A 23,904-nucleotide genomic window follows, 5' to 3' on the forward strand; every position below is an offset into this window, starting at 1 on the left:
GCCCTCCGGCCTCATCGCCCCGAGGACACCCGCCACGGGCATTGAAGGCCACGAGACATGGTAAGCAGAGGGCTGCCTTCGCCTCTGATGTGCATCCTGGGGACACATCGAGCCGTAGTGATAGAGCATTTAAGGCTAAACAGGTCGGGCATCACAGGAGAGGGCACGGGGGAAGGGGGGAAGAGGATCGGGGGAAGGGATGGGGAAGGGGGGGCAGCAGGGTAGCATGGGGGGCAGCAGGGTAGCATAGGGGCAGCAGGGTAGCATGGTGGTTAGCATAAATGCTTCACAGCTCCAGGGTCCCAGGTTCGATTCCCAGCTGGGTCACTGTCTGTGGAGTCTGCACGTCCTCCCCCTGTGTGCGTGGGTTTCCTCCGGGTGCTCCGGTTTCCTCCCACAGTCCAAAGATGTGCGGGTTAGGTGGATTGGCCATGCTAAATTGCCCGTAGTGTCCTAATAAAAATGTAAGGTTAAGGGGGGGGGGGGGGGGTTGCTGGGTTACGGGTATAGGGTGGATATGTGGGTTTGAGTAGGGTGATCATGGCTCGGCACAACATTGAGGGCCGAAGGGCCTGTTCTGTGCTGTACTGTTCTATGTTCTATCATCGGGGGCTGGGGGGCATGTGTACAGAATTTTAAAATGTTGCACACGAGAAATATGGCACTTTCGTCTGCAATGTGGGCCAACCCCCAATCCTCTGCCCTGAGGCATGGTGGTCCTGGATTCCCCCCCCCCCCCCCCCCCCCCACCCCCTGAAGCATACCAAGTGCTGGTGATGGGTGTGAGCGAGCACTCAGCAGACAGGCAGGGGTCAGACTATGGCATAGATTGAGGAGCATCAGGGCTCAGCTCCCAGCAGGTCCTCATCAACCTCTGCCCTTCAGCAGTGACTCGTTGACAGCACTGACAGTCCCATCACCTTGTAGTGATGTTACACAGACCCTGAGAAGGTGGAACATGGTGGTGGTGGGGGGGGGGGGGGGGGGAGAATGACAGGCGAAGCCACGTCCTATGTGAAGTGGGCCGCCCTGACACTCGAGACTTGCCGGACCCTCGTCGCTGCCGTCTGTCCTCCATCTTCCGGCTGGTTTTGCAGGTTCTCCCCAGACTAGTCCTCCAACCCATCCTCCTTCGGGATGTCCTGGATGTTGCTGTCATGCACACTCCTGAGAAGGGTGCACACATATGCATGACCTTCATGTGGTGGCCGCACACGAGCTGGATGTTCAGAGAATGAAATTCCTTTCTGTTGATGTAGGGCACACCCTGACGGCCCGGTGCGTGCAAGGTGACATGCATGCCATCTATAACCCTCTGTCGATGGCAGAGAATTCTGCTGCCCGGGCATCTTGTTGGGCCTGGTCCATGTCAACGTTTATAGAGTTTGCTGCCTGGGCAAATAGGGCATCCATAACCTGACGGATGCACTTGTTGGCTGTAGCTTGTGAAATGCTTCATTAGTCTGTGCTCAGGCCCTGGATTGATTGTGAGGCATAAATGTTCAGGGCTGTGGTGATCTTGAGGGCCACTGGGAGTGGGTATCCCCCTCCTCCACATGGTGCTGCAAGGATATGGCACAGTGCCGCACCAGCATAACCAGTGCCATCATTTTGTCTGGGATAAGTGTGCGTCGAGAGTGTAATGTGTATATGCGGCTGCAATTTGCCTGTTTAGGCAGGGCCTCCTGCGGCACACACTGTCTGTCAACTGTTCGAAAGATCAGTGACACCTATTACACCTTGGGCCATTGCCGGCCTCCCCGTCTGGGTCACTCCCTGGCCTGATGGGCGGCCGGGTCCTCAGGGTGTGGGGTGGGGCCCTGCACATGGGCCGCCTCCTCAGGCCTCTGTCAACGCTGCTGCCGCCGCCTTCTCCGGCGTCTGACCATCTGACCTGCCAGCAGCACCGCAAGGGCAGCCTCCGCAGATCCAAGATATCATTGTGTACAGTACCTGTGAGGAATTGGCGAGGGTGAGAGACTGACAACCAGCGGTGTCTTCCACCCCGGGACCCTCCTTTCTCCCATTGCTCCCCACCCTCTCCCCCCACATCCCCTGCTCATGCACCCATGGCCACTGCGGGGCCCCCTGGTCACCGGACCCCAAATCCTGTATCCCAGACACCTGCACGTAACGTTACCAGGATCGTCCCCTCCCCGGTGCGCACACCCACCCTCTCATCACCAAAATGTCCCCGGTGGTGGGGCCCAGCCCCTGGGTGCTCGGATGTTGGTTGCTGCGTCCATGGTGTTGCTTCCTGGCACAGTGTCTAGACTTCACGGTATGATTGGGATGCTAGGCAATAGCTGTCAGATGCCACATGGCACGCCTAGCCATGGAAATCCATTTGGAAGGTGTGAAGTGCTCACTTAACTACGATTGCCAATTCTCTATTGGCAATAGCCTTCAGACGAGCAGCGAGATGCCTTCACTGTCAGTGGGAGTGATGGTAGTTGGTGGGACAGACAGGAAGGGGCTGTGATCACCCCTGTGATGGTTACACACAATCCAGGGGGTGGCATGGTGGACGCACAGGCAGTGAAACACCTCCCCCCCTCGCCCCCAAGCCCAGGGGTGATCTCCCCACCAATGGCGACCCATGGCCCCAACCAAAGCCACCCCCACCCCCTGGCTGTACCCCAGTGCCCCCGGGCTCATTGCCCAGGAGTGAAGATGGTGCTCACCTCCGGTCCCCGCAACAACTATTCAGCAGCAGAGACCAAGAGAGATCATTCACTCAGCACTTCTAACTGAAGATTGTAGCAAATGCTTCAGCCTTATCTTTTGTACTGATGTGCTGCGCTCCTCCACCATTGAGGATGGGGATATTTCTGGAGCCTCCTCCTCTATTGTCCACCACCAATCATGCACCCCGGATGTGGCAGGACTGCAGAGCTTAGATCTCATCTGTTGGCTGTGGGATTGCTCAATTCTATCTAGTTCTATAATCCACAAGATCTACAGTCATCTGGCCTCAAAACGTTAGCTCTTTTCTCTCCCTACTGTTGCTGCCAGACCTGCTGAGATTTTCCAGCATTTTCTCTTTGTATTCTGATTCCAGCATCCGCAGTAATTTGCTTTTATCTATCTATTTCTTGCTGTTTATGGTGTTTGGGATACATGTCATTCTGTGTTGTAGCCTCACCAAGTTGACACCTCATTTTTCGGTATGCCTGATGTTGTTCCTGCAATGCTCTCCTGCACTCTTCATTGAATCAGGGTTGATCCCCTGGCCTGACGGTAATGGCAGAATGGGAGATACGCTGAGTCATGAGGTTACAGATTGTGGTTGAATGCAATTCAGCGTCTCATGGATGCAGTCTTTTAAAAAAATCTTTATTGTCACATGTAGGCTTACATTAACACTGCAATGAAGTTACTGTGAAAAGCCCCTAGTCGCCACATTCTGGCTCATGTTCGGGTACACATAGGGAGAATTCAGAATGTCCAAATTACCTAACAGCACAACTTTCGGAACTTGTGGGAGGAAACCGGAGCACCCGGAGGAAACCCAGACAGACACAGGGAGAACATGCAGACTCTGCACAGACAGTGACCCAAGCCGGGAATCGAACCTGGACCTGGTGCTGTGAAGTAACAGTGCTACCCACTGTGCTACCGTGCCGCCCTTGAGTTGCTCGATCTATTCAAAATCTATCCCATTTAGCGCGGTGGTAGTGCCACACAACACGTCTACGTTTCATGCCTTGGTTTGTATTATACAAAGTTATTTATGGTCATATTTGTGGGTGCCTTCAGACAGTTTCTTTAGGTTTCTATTTCTGTCTGGTGACATTGGAAAAACCAGTTCAACATCTTGAACATTACACTGCTAGCCAGTTAATCACTGCTGTTCAACCTGAAAAGGTTTTATAATATTTATACTGCTTTCCCAATCTCTGCCATACTCAGCTTTCAGTGCCTGCCGGTCCTTTTGCTCAAGGCATTTTTCAACTGGGGTGGATAGACTAATCTCTTTGTTTGTCTGGGCGGGAAGTTGGCCAGGATAAGGGAGGTGATACTGCAGAGGGGACAGCAGTCAGATGGGGTTAGGCCCCCTGAATTTGATGTATTGTTACTGGGTGGTGAATGCAGAGATAGAATAGGGAAGTGGGGGTTTTGTGGGTGAGAATGGAGGGGGGGGCTCATGTAGGGGGCTCTGGGTTGAGGGCGCTGGTAACGGCACCGCTCCCGATGGCCCCAGGGAAGTCCAATGATGGTGGCCACGCTAATGATTTGGAGGCTATTTCAGCAGGTTGGGAGTGGAGTTGGGGGGGATGACGATCAGGGGAAATCAGGGGTTTGAGCCGGGGAGGATGGATGCGAGGTTCCGGGGATCAGAGGAGAAGGGGATTAGCGAGATGAAGGCCCTGTTTTTGGGAGGGCAGTTTGCGAGCTTGGAGGCGCTGAATGAGAAGTTTGGGTTGGTGCAGGGGGAGAGTTTCCGGTGTACGCAGGTGCGGGACTTTGCAGGGAAGGTCTTCCCGAAAGCGCCTGCCTCCTCTTTGCTGGGGGTGGGGGTGCTGGTTGGAGAGGGGGGTTGTCTTGGTGATTCACGGGAGGATTTTGGAGGATAAGTTGTCCATGGAGGGGATTATGGCTAAATGGGAAGATGAGCTGGGGTGGTGATGGAGGGGGAGTTGTGGTGCAAGGTGCTGTGGAGGCTGAATGCCTTGACTTTGTGTGTGAGGCTGGGGCTGATGCAGCTGAAGGTGGTGTATAGGGCGCCACTGACAAAATCAAGGCTGAGCCGGCTGTTTGAAGGGGTTGGGGATGTCTGTGAGCGATGTGGAACCATGTACATAAGTTTTTGTCCTGCCCAAAGTTGGAAAGGTTTTGGAGGATGGTTTTCAGCACCATCTCCAAGGTTTTGCATGTGGACATGGAGCACGGTCCCCTGGAAGTCATGTTTGGGCTGTTGGGCCGGCCGGAGTTGCATGGGTGTGGGGGCAGCTATCTTAGCCTTCGCCTCGCTGATTGCTCGCAGGCGGGTCTTGGTGGGGCATAGGTCAGCTTCTCCACCCTCTGTCTCAGCATGGCGGGGAAACCGTCTGGTGATTTTAGCCCTGGAGAAGGTGAAATTTGCTCTAAGGGGAGTGAGTGACAGGTTCTACAATAGTTGGGGTTTGTTTATTTTGCATTTTCGAGAGTTGGTTACTGTTCACTGTTGAGGGAAGGGTGGGGGAGAAGAATATGTTTTGCCACGTGTACCAAGGTGCAGTGAAAAGTATTGTTCTGCGTAGTCCAGACACATCATTCCATACGTGAAAAATAATATAGACATACATAAAAACATAATGTAAATACATAGGCACAGAGTTATAGGTAAGCATACGGGCTGCAGTACTACTGAAGTGAAGAGATCAGTTCAGTCCATAAGAGGGTCATTCAGGAATCTGGCAACAGCAGGAGAAGAAGCTGTTTTTTGAACCTATTAGTGTGTTCTCAGACTTTTATATCTTCTGCCTGATGGAAGAGTGAATAACCCGGGTGGGAGGGGTCTTTAATTACGCTGCTCACTTTCCCAAGGCAAGGGGAGGTATAGACAGAGTCAATGGATGGGAGGTGGGTTTGCATGATGGACTGGGCTGTGTTCATGACTCTCTGTAATTTCTTACGGTCTTGGGCCGAGCAGTTGCCATATCAGGCTGTGATGCAGCCAGATAGGATGCTTTCTAGGTGCACACATAGGAATTTGAAGCTGTCAACCATCTACACCCAGCACCATTGATGCAGACAGGGTTGTGAACGATACTTTGCTTCCTGAAGTCAATGACCAGCTCTTTCGTTTTGCTGACGTTGAAGGAGAGATTTTTGTCGTTACATCATGCCATTAGTTCTCTATCGCCCTCCTGTATCCTGACTATTCGTTGTTCGAGATCCAGCCCACTACGGACGTGTCATCAGCAAACTTGGAGGTGGAGTTGGAGCCAAATTTTAGTTGTGTATGTATAGGGAGTATAATAAGTACGCAGCCTTGAGTAGCCCCAGTATTGAGGACTATCGTGCAGGTGTTGCTGTGTATCCTTACTGATTGTAGTCTATGGGTCAGGCAGTCGAGGATCCAGTTGCAAAGGGAGGAGTTGTCCTAGGCTTTGGAGTTTGATATAAGCTTGGCTGGGATTATGACGTTGAGGGTGGAGCTGTAGTCAATGAATAGGGGGTCCTTGTTGTCGAGATGCTCCAGGGTTGAATGTAGGGCAGGGAGATGGTGCCTGCTGTGGACCGATTGTGGCGTATGTGAATTGCAGTGGATCAAGGCATTCTAGGAGAATGGGGTTGATCATGACCAACCTCTCAAAGCACTTTATAATGATCGCTGTCAAGGCCATTAAGAGGGAAGGAGGGAGAGGGGAGGTACGGCTGGGTGGGGAGTTTAATGTGGTGAATTTTGTGACTGTTGTAAATTGTAAAAACGTTGAAACATTTGGATTGAAAATACTTTAAAAAAACTAATGTTTTATCTCTGGAGCAAATCTACAAAGTAGAAGTGACACTAATGTACTTTCAATAAGGGGGCAATCAAAACTGCACACTGCAGTTTTGAATGAGGGTTGATCAGGAAGTTTTACAGGAATACTGTAGCAAATACTGTGACCTATCCAAAATTTGGTAGAAGTTCATTCTGTCTTTCATTATAAAACCTAAAATGCAACTGACCTTTTAAATACTTTAACAAATTGCACCTTCACTTTCCTGAAATACTGTTCAGCGCCTTTACATGAACATTCCCATCCCTTGGTTTATTTCCCCCCAAGTATAATTCCTCACACTTCAGAAACTGAAATTGCACCTAACTCCTGCATCTAATTGCTTGGCATCCTCCTGAACTCTTTCATATTTGGTAATTTAAGACAGAGATGAGGAGAAACGTTTTCATTCAGAAGGGTTGTGCATCTTTGGAACTCTGCAGACGCGTGTGATGGATGCTCCATCGTTAAATAATTTAAGGCAGGTAGTCAGATTTTTGATTTCTTTAGGAATCAAAGGATATAAAGAGGAGGTGGAGAAGTGAAGGCAAGACTGATGAACAGTTGTGATTGTATTGAATGCTAGAGCATATCTGAGATGTCATACAATCGACTCCTCCTCCAATTTCTCAAGTTCTTATATCTCTACTTGCTTTTTGCCAAATTCTTTTAAATGGCCAGATTCACAATTTGAAAACCTACTATAATGGAAAAAATGGCCGACAGAATTTGGGGTTTCATTAAGTCCAACCTTACTTCTATTCTCCCAGTTTACTCTTCATCACTATGCTGAGCAAATCAAATAATTTATTACCCTATAGTTGCTCCCCTGGAGACCATTGGAGATAGATTGACACCAGTGGAGGGGAGCAAGGGGACTGAGTTGGAGACGTGACATGTATGTGACATGGGTGTCACGGTAGCACAGTTGTTTTACAGCTCCAGGGTGCCAGGTTTGATTCCTGGCTTGGGTCACTGTCTCTGCGGAGTCTGCACGCTGTCCCTGTATGGGTTTCCTCCGGCTGTTCCGGTTTCCTCCCACAGTCCAAAGATGTGCAGGTTAGGTAGATTGGCTATGCTAAATTGCCCCTAGTGTCCAAAAGGTTAAGTGGGGGTTACTGGGATAGGATGGAGGTGTGGGCTTGGGTAGGGTGCTCTTTCCAAGGGTTCATGCAGACTCAATGGGCCAAATGGCCTCCTTCTGCATTGTAGATTCTATGAAAATAAAATCTTCCTAGAGCTTTAGTTTAATTCTCCCTCCCACCTCCAAATCCCAGTAATGTGAACGACTCCCATTGGTGGAGTGGAGCAACAGGGGTCGAAGAGTAATCCAGAATTTGATGAGTTTGTGATACGTTTTGGAAGATATTGTTGGAGAAAACTGCTCAGGGTGAGAGCATGGAAAATATGGAAATCAACCACTTTGAAGTCGAAGCATCATTATGTTTGCATTTTACTTCCAAATGCTATAAATTATTAATTTATTTATGAGGCACAAACACAATATGAAACTTAATACTTAATTCGTAATTGATACTAAACTAAGAACAGAGAATGCTGGAAATACTCAGGTCAGGCAACATCTGTATAGAAATAATAGTCAGTCGATATCTACTACTGCCCCTTTGGTAATGGCAGGGGAAGATTCTTTGCAAGTGCATGGGACATCATATTTTGGCCTCCTGTATTGGTCAAGGGATGTGGGGGTGGGGTGTGGCAGAGAATGTATGTAGTTTTTTGGAAGGCCTAAAGTGTCAACAAATTATTTAAATATGATGTGGTGACTGGAGACTAGAGACAGCACAGCTATCTTCCTATTCCTGTAGCAAAACATGCTGATCAACCGCCTCAATCACATCCTGGTCAGCAGTAGGGACAGTGGATCACAGATCGCACCAATATTACTGTGTTGCTGGCGCGCATGTGCAAATGAAACTGAAGCTTTCAAAGGCAGCACAGAGATGGCAGGCAGTCACAGAGGAAGAATATGAAGTTTTTTTTTTAAATATACAAATATTTTTATTCTCCTCCTTTTTCACATTTTCATCCAAATTTACACTCACCATCAATCAACGGTAACGAATACAATGTCAATCCCCTGGTCAACAATTTCTCTCTCCCACCAACCCCCAAAAAACCCTCAACGTGAATATGAAGATTTAAGTGGAAGTGTAGGTAACAAGACCTACAATAATATGAATCAAGGGCTGCCCCTGAGCCAGACCACTGTTCCAGATCTGCGATAGCTGTCATTAATGATGCTTTATCTCCAACACTATCAGTTCCATGCGTTACCTTTTGCTGTTGTGTTCGGCGGACATATAATAATAATTTTTATTAGTGTCACAAGCTTACATTAACATTGCAATAAAGTTACTGTGAAAATCCCCTAGTTACCACACTCCGGCACCTGTTCGGGTACACAGACGGAGAATACAGGTTACACACAGCTAGTGTTGATAAAATGGCACATTGTGAAGTGTGTCTAAAGCAGTGGTTCTCAAACTCGTTCATCAGTTGACCACTTAGGTGGAGTAATAAACTCAGTGGGTCACCCAACGGACCTACCCTTCCTTTTACTTGACACTGCAAAAATACTCATCAAAATGAATGGGAAGAATGGCACAATTTTTGAAGAGACACCAATGGAATTATTTCTGGCTCCAGAGAACCTCAGTCTTGTCTCCAGCTCCAGTGGGTTTCCCTTAGTCTTCAGCCCCACAGGCATTGAAAATGCGATCTCTCAGTTTTGTTACGGCAAGACGTGTTTTCGTGGTGTGTCAGTAAGTGCAGGATTTTCAGACCATACGTGGAGCAAGACGTACAAACATTTCTCATCGAATACCAGCTTCAGTAACCTGTCCGATGCAATCTCCACAAGATTGTCCACTTCTTTGACTTCTTAAAGGTGGCCCATGTTTGGAAATGGATTTATGATCAACTCAAATTTTTTAATGCTTTTCAGAAATGCTTCCCATTTGCTCATGTCGCTTCACTTTGAAGACTTCAACCATTGGCCCATCAATACAACCTACACAGCTATAACATATATTCACATTGGATCTATAAACAGTTCTCTGCATTTCACAATTAAATGTAATAAATGTGTCCATTTTTTATTAAATATCATAAGTAAATTAATTCATGCCAGAAACAAAAATATAAACATTTTCATATCACAAATATTAATACCACGAAATATTTATTCTAAACCGTCTAATGCATTATAAAATCAAGTACTTCTTAAATCTATATTAATCAAACAAAATCAACAGTAAGATAAATCTTGCTTTTAAACTAATTTGTAGTTGCTTGTGTTTATGATGACTTATGCATGTACGAGTTGGTCAAGTTGTGTTGTCATAGGGGTGGTGGGTGAGTGTTAAGCCTTGTACAATCTCAGTTTTGGTATTCCATGTCAGTGACTTTCATTTCGAACTCGTCCGAAGTCCACGTGAAGAACTTAGTCACATTTTGAGAGTGGTGATCTACAGGGCACATGGCTGTGGGGAAAAGAACCCCACATTTACACTTCACCGTCATTGAATTAGCGAATGGCCTTGGTAATTGTCAATTGCACATCAGCAGTCATTTTGGACTTCAAAATTTACTAATTAATTTGTGCTGTATGACAGCACTGAGAGATGAATGTTGACCAAGAGGCTGGGACACTTCATCGACAGGATCTTTTAACATGCATCTGAACAGAAAGTGCTACTAACTGAGCGAAGTTCAACGAAATAAGGGATAGTTATGGTTACATGGTGACATGTATATCAAGGGCATGCAGCTGCCAGTCACAGGGTCTGGGCTTTCTGGATAGGACCAGGGCACTGTTAAACACTGAAGTTGATGTAGGTTCCTCAGCTTTGCCATCTATCACTTATGCTTATTTCAATCAGCAGCTTAAATCTTTAGCTGCTGAAGAAAGTTTTGGAGGGTCACTGCACTGCTCCGCAGCTTTACTTCCTCATCCCCCGATAGCCTTGGTGTGGCTACATTCACCACTCCAGTCATGGTCAGCATACATGGCAGGCTGAGGAATACCTCGCCACTGATTCCGTACCAGTCCTGTGGGGAGAATATAACTTGGGTTAGTTCTCAAAGAATGAAGGACAATGCCAGACCAAGAAAAAGGGCAGGCTAAACAATGACACAGAGGCCGTGATTCTCTGAGCCTGGGCTGAGTCGGAGAATCGCTGGTGACGCGGTAAATTCCTGCCACGCCGCTCCGACGCCAGGACGCGATTCTCCGGTCGGCGCCAGTCACGCCCGCGCGGCTGATGCGTCGCCGGTCGGGGGCCGTTGAAAGAGGCCCTCGACCGAGTTCCGCCGGCGTGGTTCCAACCTGATACCACCCGGCGAGAGCTCGGACCCGCGGCTGCGGTGGCCATCCTGGTGGGGGGTGGGGCGATCAGACTCTTGGGGCGGCCCTCCACGACGTCCAGGCCCACAATCGGGGGCAACCGATAAGCGGGCGCCTGCGATCTGGAGGGGCCTACCTCCTTCCGTGTCTGCCCACTGTAGGGCTCCATCATTGTGCGCGGCACTAGTGCAGAAATGGCCACCGCGCGCATGTGCCGGCGTGGAAATGGCAGCCGCGCCGTCAGTGCAGGGTCGCGTATTGACCCAGAAGCTGCGTGGAGCACTCCGACGCCGTGCTGGCCCCCTGAGGGCCGCTGAATCGCTGGGCCAGGAGGCCCGTTGTCGCCAGCGTGAAACACTCCGGTGTTTACCCTGGCGTCAACACTTAGCCGGGATTTTGGAGAATCCCGGCCAGAGTTTCCTTCTACCTTTCCTTTTTTTATTACTTTTTCTGAGTTACAAAGCCAGGGCTCAGAGTGTGGTTAGGGGCGAACCTCTAATCCAGCTCTTTGCCCGCTCCAAAAACCAATTCAAATTTAATCCAATTCATGGTGCCCACAAGAGAGACATACCAGATCTGAGCCAAAAGGCAGAGCATATACTACACTTGATCTTAGCCAAAAGGCCGAGAAGCGATCTTTCTACCTTTCCTGTGCTCACCTCCTCTGTAGTCCAAGACTCCCAGACTCTACAACGAAATCAGCCTGAAGCCAGTTCACCGGTCAAGGGCGGAGTTACTCATTCAAACAAGTCCAATTTCCGAACCAGAATACAATCAGTTTCCTGTTGCGCCTAATGTTTATTCTGCAGGATAAACTAACTAAACATTGTACACGAGAAGAGGGAAGACAGAGGAAGCCATTCAGCCAACTGGTGTTCTCATACACTAGGTCACCGAGCCCAGCATCTGACTTCATTTCCTATGTCCTTAAATATCTGTTGACTTCACCGTACATGGTGCATCATTCCAAACGTTCATCATTCAAAGTAAAATTCTTCTGAAGAATGGAACATAGGAGCAGGCCAGCCCTTCAGCCTGCTACCATAGTATTAGATCAATGCCAATCTATATCTTGACTCAATCTAATTGCCTTGATTCCAGAACCCTCAACTACCCTTGTGTAACAAGGATCTTCATTCTAGTTTTGAATTTAATTGATCTAGTCTCAAGAGCCTTTCTGAGGGTGGGGGCTTGTGACCTCCAGCTAGACAGGTCTGGTTTGAACCACCATTCTTGACTGACCCTCTCCATTTCAAATAACATTTCACGTGTCTTGTTGCAACCCTCCTGAATCAACATCTTATTAGATCATACAGCTTGAAATGCTCTTAATCATGGTTTTATAGTTCATTCCTTTAATGCTTTGAATCATTTTGCTGCTCTCCCCCATACTCTTTCCAACACATCTATATCCTCTTCTAAATATAACTGATTAAAATTTTTTTTTACAATTAAGGGGTGATCTAGCATGGTTAATCCACCCATCATGCACATCTTTGGGTTGTGGGGGTGAGATTCATGCAGACACGGTGTAGAAGTCAGGTATTTTAAATACACTTAATATAGGTAAGAAGACTGTTTAAGACAGAAATATTAAATCCCAGTTTTAAAATGAAAGAAATATACAACTTCCAAACTCAGACATGTGTTTGGGAAAAACAGAACCACTGATAAAAACATCACATTCTTTCAAGGGCAGCAGCAAAATCCCATGGGTTTTAAGGTGGTATAATCAAAGGTTCCATTGTTCTGAATTCTGGCCACTTGTGATAACAGCCTGAACCACATTCCATAACGTATGCAAGCTGAAACATTTTAGACTGTGTCAAAATACAGTTTCATTTATATTTTTGAAATAATAGCATGATGAGATGACATAATGTTTTAATTGTTGCAGATAAGCAACAATTGGAAGTGGCGTTGCATCGTGAGGATGGACGGCTTGTTATCAAATCAAATGTGTTTTGAATATAGCTTAAACCAATTAGGATTATATTGGGGTGTGATCGGATCGCTTAAGACAGATATCAAAGAGTATATCCATGGATAATTTGGCCACCATTTTAGACAAGAGACAGACAAGTCAAAAAGACGAGAGACGAGAAGAAAGACAAGTCAGAAAGACAAGAGAAAAGACAAGAAGACAGAAAGTCAGAAAGACACAGAGAGAAAGAGACAGGAAAGAGACAAAGAGAACAAGACAGAAAGAGAGAGAGAGAGAGAGAGAGTAAAGGAAGAGAATTAGAAATGAGTTCTGTATTCCTATTTCATTTTCATACTTTGACTTCAGCCTTTGACTTTTAAAGTTGTGTTCAGGCTATTGTCTCAGAAGATAATTCCTGTGATTCTTTGAAGAAAATCAAATTGTCTACAAACTACCTTTTAAATCATTTTCAAGTTGTAACCAATGAACTTCAATAAAACAATTCTTATTTGCACCTGACAAGTTTTTAAACTTGAATTTCTACTGAGTTTCAGCAATGTCTCACCAACAACCGGCAACCGTAAATTAAATAAAACTGGATTCAAATTGTAAGATACTACACACGGGGAGAATGTGCAAACTTCACACGGACAGTGACCCGGGGCCAGGATCAAACCCGGGTCCTCGGCACCATGGAGCAGCAGTGTGAACCACTGTGTCACCCGCCCCCTTCGTTTAAAAAAAAATAATGTATTTTATTACAAACATGTATCAAAACAGGTTACAGCAAATAAACACCGCGAGGAAGTATACTTCCCGGCAATCAACTATACAGTCCGTACAGATTTTCTCCTCCCCCGCGCAACAACCAGTTCCTCAAACAGGTCACAAACATCTCCCACCCTTTCTCAACACCTCCTCCAGCTGAGCCCCTTAGCTCATACTTGATCTTCTCTAATCGCAGGAAGTCGTACAGGTCACCCAACCAAACCACTGCCCCTGGTGGCGATGCTGACTGCTACTCCAGAAAAATGCACTGCTGTGCAATCAGAGAGGCAAAGGACACAACATCAGCCTTCCTCCTCTCCATGAGCTCTGTCTTTCCTGAAACCCCAAATATTGCCACCAAAGGGTGCGGGTCAATCTCCTCCTCCACCATCCTGGCTAAGGCCGCAAACGCTCCCGCCCAGAATCTTTTCGCAATCCTTTCGCGTGATTCGCTGGCCCTGTCGCCAGTCCCCTTCTAAATATGTTGATCAAAGTTTCTCACAGTATTTATGTGAGCAACATGAAGCCCCAGTATTGTATCACTCCACTGTTCTTGCCATGAATCTCCACGATATTTGTTTGAACTATTTCTCCCCATTGTCTACTTACTGAAAACAGTGAAGCATTATTACTTCAAGTCCCTTTACATATGTTTTTATACCTGTTCTGAGGGTATTTTCTGGCATGTAATTACATTACATTTCTTTTCTTTCTAAAATTTAGAGTAGCCAATTTTTTTTCCCCAAGAGGCAATTTAGCGTAGCCAATCCACCTAACTAGCACATCTTTGGGTTGTGGGGGTGAAACCCACGCAGACACGGGGAGAATATGTAAACTCCACACGGACAGTGACCCAGACCCGGGATTCAAACCCGGGTCCTCAGCGCCACTGCCCCAGTGCTAACCACTGCCCCACATGCCGCCTCATTACATTACATTTCTAATCATTACAATCAGGCTGGTTTTGCTTTTGGTTGTTGCTTTTGCCCCAAGACTAAGATTGGCCTTCACTGTGATACCCTACCTGCCGACAATCAAGGGAGACTCCTTAGTGAAGAATACACACGAGTGAAATACCATGACGGTCTAATCAGTGGAATCATGCCCATATACAATCCTTCAGGGCCATTTTGGTTGCACAAAAAAGGGTTACACTGGGACTCCAAAATCAGAACCCCTCCATCTGAGGGTGCCTTAACCATAACAAAACACTCAAACAACTGGTCTAATGAAACTAGAAATGTAAAATAAAACGCAATAATTGTTTCATTTTCACAATCGAATATGCAGTCAATGTCCTATAGGGTTCACCAGTCACAAAGGGCCTTGGGCCTTTCTAACACTGCAAGGTCGCTCTCCAGGGCCACCTGGGTGTGCATATGGATCATGACTGGCAGTCAGTCAGAGCAAATCCTGCTGACCATCCACCATCACCTTCAAGTCTGAGGGAATGCTGCATTCTTCCAGACCTGGTCATTCTGCTGCCACTCACCTTCACCAGGGTAGAGACGGAATGTAAACATCCCAGATTTCTCAGGATAGTCTCAGTTAAATCAGCCACGGACAGACCGACCGACCACGACCTCTGACCTTTCTCCTTTAACCCTTTAAAAACCCTGAAACATAAAACACCAATGGGTTTGAATCTATAATCACAGAAAAGTTATTTTCTCCAAACTGCTGAAAGGATATTTTCCTGACTACGCTGAATACTATTAAACTTCGGCAGGAAGTTTAAGTTGGTGAAACTGAACAGCCCAAGCAGAAGTTTCAAGGTTTAACGGCTGGTCTGTGCCGAGTTAGCTGATTTCAATCAGGGCTGCAGTCTAAAAACTAAAAGCAGCCTTAGTTTTCTACATTACAACCATGATTACAGTTCAAATGTATGGCATTGATTGTAAAACATTTTGAGATGTTCTGGCGCTATATTAAAAGGAAACTCTACCTTGCCCCCCCACAGCTGACAAAGGAAAAAGGTTACACGGGCTCCCACTCACAGGGTGGAGTTCTCCCAAGCTGCCAGCAGCAGGATTAATGGTGGACGTGTGGGGACAGAGTTCAGCAGCAGATCCAAAAATCAGTTTCACCCTGGTGTTAAATGACAGCGGGATCTTCCAACGTTGCCTGCCAGGGCAGATTGGGAATCCCAATGAAGGCCGGTGTGAAACCCGACGGGAACCTTGCCTCTAAGCCCGATTCTCCGTGACGTCAGCTGGAAAACACATCGGACTAGAAAGGGTCTAAACCAACGTGGCTTTCAGGAGTCAGGACTTACCTGAAGGAGTCCTGGGGCTGCCTCTGGAGTTCAAGTTGGAGGCCGCCTTGACCCTGGAGTTTGGAAAACCAAAGGCAGTGGGGAGGGGCATCAGTTGGATCTTCCAGCTTCAGCGTCATCAAGGAGGTCCATGTTCTTTCAGCGATGGGTCAGTGATGTCCTCCCCACCACAAAAGATGGTGCAAAACCCCCAGATGCATAAATAATTATATCTAGGACAGAAGATATGGTATGTTTTCCATCACTCTCCGCAACGGGAAACATACCGAATCCCTGCCCTGCCATAGGATTTAGTCCCAGATATAGTCCCAGATAGGAGACTTACGTCCACATTGATTAAATACTCAGGAGTCAAAGCCTCAGGTCAATGTCAGGTTCAGCTGTGAAGCCTCTGTTACAACTCACAATGGCTAATCTCACAAATGGAGAATAATCACTTAACCTGTGAAAGTATTCTGCCATGGAGAAGAGGGAATGATATTGGAGTAGGAATCCCAGGAGAAACGGAAATAATTCTCTGTAACGGTTAGAATTCCTATAAAGCTTCCAAGTTGCTGAATCTTCCTACCTGTATGCCAGCTGCTCGTGTCTGTCGTGGTCTGCGATTATGTCTGGGTTGTTACTTTGCACACCGCCCAACCCAGAGCCCCGCCACACAGCCACTGAAAAAAAGTTTTGAAAATGTTTGCATAGTGCTGAGGATTATTGATCACTATTGAACCAGCTATCATTATTTTGCCTCATAATAAATCAGATATCCCAATGTATAAAAAAGTTCTCTATTCCTTCAACAAACATGAAGACCACATACTATAGAAGGCAGAAAAATCAGAACAATTCCTATCGCTCTGAATTTTCACAAGGATGGTTCAACACTTGAAAATAGAGGAGGAAAAATAAAATATTTTCAAAAAAAAAAAGAAAATAGGGGAGGAAGAGTCATTGTCTGGAACTAAATCCTAAAGGGGACTTCTGAGCATTGTTCACAGGGAGACAAAATTAAATTAAGCTTTCTGGAATTTTTTTTCCCCATGATTGACAAGGCTCATGTTGAGATCATCGGCCATTCTCTTCAAGACCATTATAAACTCAGATGGGTATATACTATCAATCTGGGTAACATTCTAATCGCATACCTTCATTGTCCCCTTGCTCGCCAATGATCCAGGCCTCCTTTCCAGATGTTTTTGAGGATTTTCCCAGGATGGACTGGAAGCGTTGGGAGTTCAAGTTACAGCCAGTCCCAATCACGCGGTGTGAAGGAAACCCACTCAGCTTCCAGCCCACATACGTCATCACATCAACTAGCAGATCAAACAGCAAACATCAAACACTGAGGCATAATGAGATATTGCAACTTTCCCCAGAGAATCCCAGTGCAGAGACACCATTCAGCTCATGGAGCCCGCACCTACCCTCCGAAGGACCACCCTACATAGGCCCACACCCCCTACCTATCCCCGTAGCCCCACCAAAAATCCACATCTTTGGACACTAAGGAGCAATTTAACATGGCCAATCCTAGGGCGGCATGGTAGCGCAGTGGTTAGTACTGCTGCCTCACGTCACCGAGGACCCGGGTTCAATCCTGGCCCAGGGTCATTGTCCATGTTGAGTTTGCACATTCTCCCTGTGTCTGTGTGGGTCTTACCCCCACAACCCAAAAAATATGTGCAGGGTAGGTGGACTGGCCACGCTAAATTGCCCCTGAATTGGAATAAAAATAATAATTTGTACTCTAAATTTATATTTTTAAAAAACATGGCCAATCCAGCTAACCTGCACATCTTTGGACAGTGGGAGGAAACAGGAGCCCCCGGAGGAAACCCACGCAGACACAGGGAGAAAGTGCAACTCCGAGGCTGGAATTGAATCCGGGTCCCTGTGCTAGCCACTGTGCCACTGGCATTTAACCTGTGCCCTCTAGGATCCTCTGTGAGCAGCAAACTGTTTGTTACATGCCCTTTATAAGACATCTAGAATTTGTACTCCTAAAACAGAGATTTCCAAAGTAACCACCAAATCTCTAGAACTAATAAACAGTCTTTACACACCTTGGGCAGCACGGCAGCACAGTGGTTAGCACTGTTGCTTCACAGCGAGAGGATCACAGGTTCGATTCCCGGCCTGGGTCACTGTCCGTGCAGAGTCTGCACGTTTAACCTATGTCTGCGTGGGTTTCCTCCAGGTGCTCCGGTTTCCTCCAACAAGTCCCTAAAGGCGTGCTGTTAGGAAATTTGGACATTCTGAATTCTCCCTTTATGTATTCGAACAGGTGCCGGAATGTGGTGACTAGGGGATTTTCACAGTAACTTCATTGCAGTGTTAATGTAAGCCTACTTGTGACACTAATAAAGATTATTATTACCCTTTACTTTAACCTTCCATAGGACTTAGAATTACTAGGAATGCTTTGCTGTTTTGCAACTTGTGACCAGAATCCCTACTCAAAAGTTCTAAGTAACTGGCACCCCTGCAACCAGTACTAACTGTAAAATCCTTCCTACTGTCGAATAAATCCATGCTGTGCTTCCCAGTAAATACTCTGCATTACACTGGCGAGCTATGTACCTGGCTGCGAGGCAATGACCAGTACACAGTTCGGACTGTATCGCACCACATTGGGAATAACTGTCCTGAACAGGTCCACGTTGCTTTGTAATGCTTTCAAGTAGGACTCCTCTCCACCCCAGATGTTTGCAGTGACAATCACCACCCTGGAACCTGCTGAACCTGAGAAATCTGGGGAAAGAGAAGAGAAGTTACCCTGTTTTTAAAATTCATTGATGGAATGTGGGCATCGCTGGCTAGGCCAGCATTTGTTGCCCTTGGGTTTAAATAAAGAGTAGGAGCCAGAAATAATGGGCAGCAATCCCTGCTCCAGGTGTCTGCTGGTTGGGCTGATGGAGCAGACTCTGACAGTATTGCTATTGTTACAGAAGCTTCAACAATGAGAAACAAAGATCACCAACTAATGCTGCAAGTTATTTCCACTCAGATCCCACCAGTGCTACATTTGCTGCCTCTGCACAATTGATATGTGTGGCATTTTATGATGTGCACTAGCCCCCCCAAAATAACAAAAATTCCCAAGATCAACTGCCATTGCCAATCTGTTTATTTTGAGGAGTGTCATGAGAATGTCACTTTCAGAAATGTTTGTCTGCTCATGTTACTGCAGTGATGTCAGAGAGTGGGTGGAGCTGAGATCTGGCTCTGTCTTTTAGTTTCACTTTGAGAAAAGCTTGGGTGTGTATGTTTTTTTGGTTTCGTTTTCAGTGTTGGAGCTGAAGCCAGACAAAACAGGTGTACTGCTGTTCTCGCTGCCATGAAAAGACTACCTCTTGATCATTTGGTGAATTCAGAATTATAAATGTTCTCAGTAGTGAAATGTAAACCTGATGTGCTTCTGTTAAAAGTTGTTTCTTTTGTCTTTTGGATGCTGTTTGAGAAGTTATTAAGGATTACTTAGTGTTGTATTCTTTGGGGGTTGTATTTGAATTGATGGTTGCTAAGATGTTCACTGTATATTATAAAAAGATTAACTTCCGAGTTCATAGAATAAACATTGTTTTGCTTTAAAAAATACTTCTCCATTTCTGCTGTACCACACCTGTAGAGTGGGCTGTGTGCTCCCCATACCACAATCTATTAAAAGTTGTGGGTCAGGTGAACTCCATGATACACTTTGGGGTTCTCTAACCCTGGCCCATAACAGGAGGCTAGGTTAGATCATGGAAAGGATCATTGTATGAGTTTTTGCATAACCAGTTCTCACCCCCACCATACCTGTGCGATCTTGTTTCGAAGACCCGCTTTAAAGTAGGAATAAACCTCAGCTTGTTGGACCTTGTTTGAGGAGAATATAGGACTGCTTTGTTTTGACAAAAAGACAGTTGAAGGTTTTATGCTGGATTCCCTGATCAGCTGACACAAACCTTTACCGATTTCAACTCTGGGCAGACTGAAGATCTCTAAGTCCAGGATCCCACTCTTCATGTTATTTTCTGAGGTTGGAATGAACACCAGTTTTTCTACAACATCCTAGGGAGAGACGCACAAAGAAAACAAGGATCTGCATGATTTTATTTTCCAATATTCTTGCCTCCTCCCACTGGATTGGACACAACATTTGTGTTGGTAACTCTCCAGTCTTCTTCACTTCCAAGTGAGGTTTCAGCAGGCCATTTGTCTATGGTCTTTCAACTGAGCCTGATGTAGTCTTATGCATCCAACCTGCCAGGGTGAAACTTGTGTTTATTTCATACATTTGGATTGACAGCTCTCTGCATCAAAGTTACAATACCATTGCTTCAGGTCCATTATAGAGTAATTTATTGAGACACAAAAATTATGAAGGGGTTGGATAGGGAAAAGGGTTTCCACTTCAGGGGAAATCCAAAACTACAGACCGTAGGAGTAAGAAAATCGCCAATAAATGCAATATGGAATTCAGGAGAAATCTCTTTACCGAGAGTGGATTAGAAAGTGGAATGTGCGACCACATAATGTAGTTGAGGAAAATAGCGTAGATACAGTTAAGGGAGGGCTCGGTAAAAACATGAGGGAGAAAGGAATATGTATGGCGTTAAGACAACACAAGTGTTGGAGGCTCATGTGGAATATAAACCATGGTGTGGATTTGCTGAGCCATTTCAAAATGTTGTATAACTATGTTTAAAGGCCATTTTATATTTTGCTGCTTTAGAATTACCTTAAGTTTTTAAACCACAAAAATCTTTCACAGATGACATAAGACCAATTTTACAGCTAGTGTTTCAAATTGCTGCCAGTTTGGACAATTAATTAATTTAAGAAAAATATGGAATACATCAGAGTAATGTCCTAGGCCCAACCATCTTCAGCTGTTTCATCAATGACCTTCCCTCCATCATAAGGCCAGAAGTGGGAATGTTCACAAATGGCTGCACAATGTTCAGCACCATTCATGACTCCTCAGATACTGAAACAATCAATGTCTATATGAAGCAAAACCTGAACCACATTCAGGCTTGGGATGATGAGTGGCAAGTAACAAGTACAATGGCATTATCATTACTGAATCCCCCATGAGCAACATCCTTGGGATTACCATTGACCAGAAACTGAGCTGGACTGTGCTACAAGAGCAGATCAGAGTCTGGGAATTCTAAGGCATGTAATTCAGCTCCTGGCTCCCCAAAGGCTGTCCAACATTGACAAGGCACAAAGTCAGGTGTTTGATGGATACATAAGTGCAGCTCCAACAACACTCAAGAAACTTGGCACAAACCAGACCAACGCCTTCAACATTCACCCCCTCCAGCACTGATGCAGAGGCAGCAGTGTGACAAAATACAAGATGCACTTTCCACACCCGCTACCTTTGCCAGAAAGAAGGACGAGAGCAGTGGTTTACAATTTATTTTTATATTCCTTGATGATTGCCTTTGACTTTTGTGTTTAGTTTAATGGCTTTACCTTTGCTAAGATGCTCATGGCGCATGCCATTCCCAAATCACCACCACCAAGCACTGTAACCTTTCCAAAATGTTGGTCACCAGCGTCCATTTTTGACTGAAAGCTGACATCAGAGAGACCTGTATGTGAAGATTAGAATTATATCACTCTCTTGCATTACTGTTTTTAAAAGACAAGCTAACACTTCCTCTTTCTTTTTCTCTTATAATTTTATCCCCTCCTTTCCTGTAGGTACTGACAACTGTTGAGGTAAGAGTTTCACAATTATCAGTATCTGATTATCATTATATGTTTCTGATACATTATCCAAGTAACCATTCTTCATGTCAAAACAGGTGAGCCAATTTACCCAGACTGGAGCCATGCTGTTGGTGAGGTAAATCAGAATGGCAATGCAGAAATCTCCACACTGGAGGCCAGGAGCCTTGCCATACAAAATCACCACCTGCCTCAATGCATTATGCAACTCTGGGGAGTCAATAGAGTTGAAGTTAGAACATAGAAGAACATAGAACATTACAGCGCAGTACGGGCCCTTCGGCCCTCGATGTTGCGCCGACCTGTGAAACCATCTGAAGCCTATCTGACCTACACTATTCCATTTTCATCCATATGTCTATCCAGTGACCACTTAAATGCCCTTAAAGTTGGCGAGTCTACTACTGTTGCAGGCAGGGCGTTCCACACCCCTACTACTCTCTGAGTAAAGAAACTGCCTCTGATATCTGTCCTATATCTATCACCCCTCAATTTAAAGCTATGTCCCCTCGTGTTGGTCATCACCATCCGAGGAAAAAGACTCTCACTGTCCACCCTATCTAACCCTCTGACTATCTTATATGTCTCATTTAAGTTGATCTGGTCCTTCCTTGTGGTAGAGCTGGTAACATCTTTACCCTACATCAGTCAGTGTGTGGATTGTGGATTCACCTTTCTCTTGTTCCAGAACCTTCTCTTTGTTCAATCATCCACACTGTATGATCCCTATCACTTAGAGTTGCGAAGCACTCGTGATCTCCTAGCTGTCCTCACATAGTCTCTCTACTGAGTGATTCCTTATTCTTGGTGACTTCAACAGCATTTAATAGTTTCCCCTTTGCCACTAACTTCACCAATCCCTAACTTTACTCCGTCTCATAATAAACATAAATGTTCCTAAACACACTATGCTATTATCTAGTAGTCACCGTCCCACTGCCAAGGTCAGGACTACTTGAGGAGTATTTTCTGACTAGTTCATCCTCACAGCTCCTCACCAACTTTTCTTTTCTATTTTTAAAAATAATTTTTATTGGAATTTTTTGAAAAATATACATCAACAAAACAATAATAACGATAATAATAATAAACACCCCCCGGCACCCGTAACAACACATATAACAAACCCCCCCCCCCCCAACCCCAATAAACAACAGAATAAATTAACAATAAGCAAATTAACTTAAACACTATCCCCCTAAACCCCCCCCCCCCCCCCCGGGTTGCTGCTGCTGCTGACCTAGTACCTTATCGTTGAGCCAGAAAGTCGAGGAAAGGTTGTCACCTCCTAAAGAACCCTTGTACCGACCCCCTCAGGGCGAACTTGACCCTCTCCAACATAATGAATCCCACCATGTCATTAATCCAGGTCTCCACACTCGGAGGTCTCGCATCTTTCCACTGCAGCAAGATCCTCCGCCGGGCTACTAGGGACGCAAAGGCCAAGACATCGGCCTCTTTCGCCTCCTGCACTCCCAGCTCCACCCCAACCCCAAATATCGCGAGTCCCGGCCTGGCTTGACCCTGGATCCCACCACCCTCGACACCTTCCCCGCCACCCCCTTCCAGAACTCCTCCAGTGCCGGGCATGCCCAGAACATATGGGCATGGTTCGCTGGACTCCCCGAACACCTGACGCACCTGTCTTCGCCCCCAAAGAACCTACTCATCCTAGATCCGGACATGTGGGCCCGGTGCAGCACCTTGAACTGGATGAGACTAAGCCTCGCACATGAAGAGGATGAGTTCACTCTCTCCAGGGCGTCCGCCCATGTCCCCTCCTCAATCTGCTCCCCCAGTTCCACCTCCCACTTAGCCTTCAGCTCCTCTACCGACACCTCCCCCACCTCCTGCATTACCTGGTAGATGTCAGACACCTTCCCATCCCCGACCCACACCCCCGAAAGCACCCTATCCCTTACCCCCCCGCGGGGGCAGCAAAGGGAACCCCTCCACCTGTTGCCTAGCAAACGCCTTGACCTGAAGGTACCTGAACATATTCCCCGGGGGGAGAGAGCTCAAACTTCTCCTCCAGTTCACCAAGGCTCGCGAACCTCCCGTCAATGAACAGGTCTCCCAACTTCCTAATGCCCGCCCTGTGCCACCTCAGGAACCCGCCATCCATGTTCCCTGGGACAAACCGGTGGTTCCCACGCAGCGGGGCCTCCACTGAGCCCCCCACTTCCCCCCCTGTGTCACCTCCACTGCCCCCAAATTTTGAGGGTGGCCGTCACCACCGGGCTCATGGTGTACCTCGTTGGAGGGAGCGGCAACAGAGCCGTTACCAGTGCCTTCAGGCTCGTGCCTCCGCAGGACGCCATCTCCATCCTTTTGCATGCTGCCCCCTCCCCCTCCATTACCCACTTGCGTACCATCGAGACAT

General features: G+C 46.5%; 1 protein-coding gene and 1 non-coding gene across 2 annotated transcripts in view; both read right to left on the minus strand.

Annotated features, from left to right (window-relative positions):
* Window positions 1-8,790: 8,790 nt before the first annotated feature.
* uevld (UEV and lactate/malate dehyrogenase domains) overlaps window positions 8,791-23,904 on the minus strand; it is a 33,937-nt gene continuing 18,823 nt past the window's right edge. Inside the window, exons 6-12 of the mRNA XM_038807591.1 lie at window positions 21,264-21,382; window positions 19,742-19,847; window positions 18,375-18,545; window positions 16,940-17,107; window positions 16,372-16,465; window positions 15,021-15,144; window positions 8,791-10,541 (exon numbers count right to left, since the gene is read on the minus strand). Coding sequence (XP_038663519.1) covers window positions 10,377-10,541; window positions 15,021-15,144; window positions 16,372-16,465; window positions 16,940-17,107; window positions 18,375-18,545; window positions 19,742-19,847; window positions 21,264-21,382 — 947 coding nt within the window. The 3' untranslated portion in view covers window positions 8,791-10,376. The remainder of the gene's footprint in view (window positions 10,542-15,020; window positions 15,145-16,371; window positions 16,466-16,939; window positions 17,108-18,374; window positions 18,546-19,741; window positions 19,848-21,263; window positions 21,383-23,904) is intronic.
* Window positions 11,279-11,472, minus strand: LOC119972040. The gene has a single exon (XR_005461974.1). It is a non-coding gene; the product is annotated as a U2 spliceosomal RNA (small nuclear RNA).

The sequence above is a fragment of the Scyliorhinus canicula genome, chromosome 9 (assembly GCF_902713615.1).
Source record: "Scyliorhinus canicula chromosome 9, sScyCan1.1, whole genome shotgun sequence".
In the NCBI taxonomy this organism is placed as follows: Eukaryota; Metazoa; Chordata; class Chondrichthyes; order Carcharhiniformes; family Scyliorhinidae; genus Scyliorhinus; species Scyliorhinus canicula.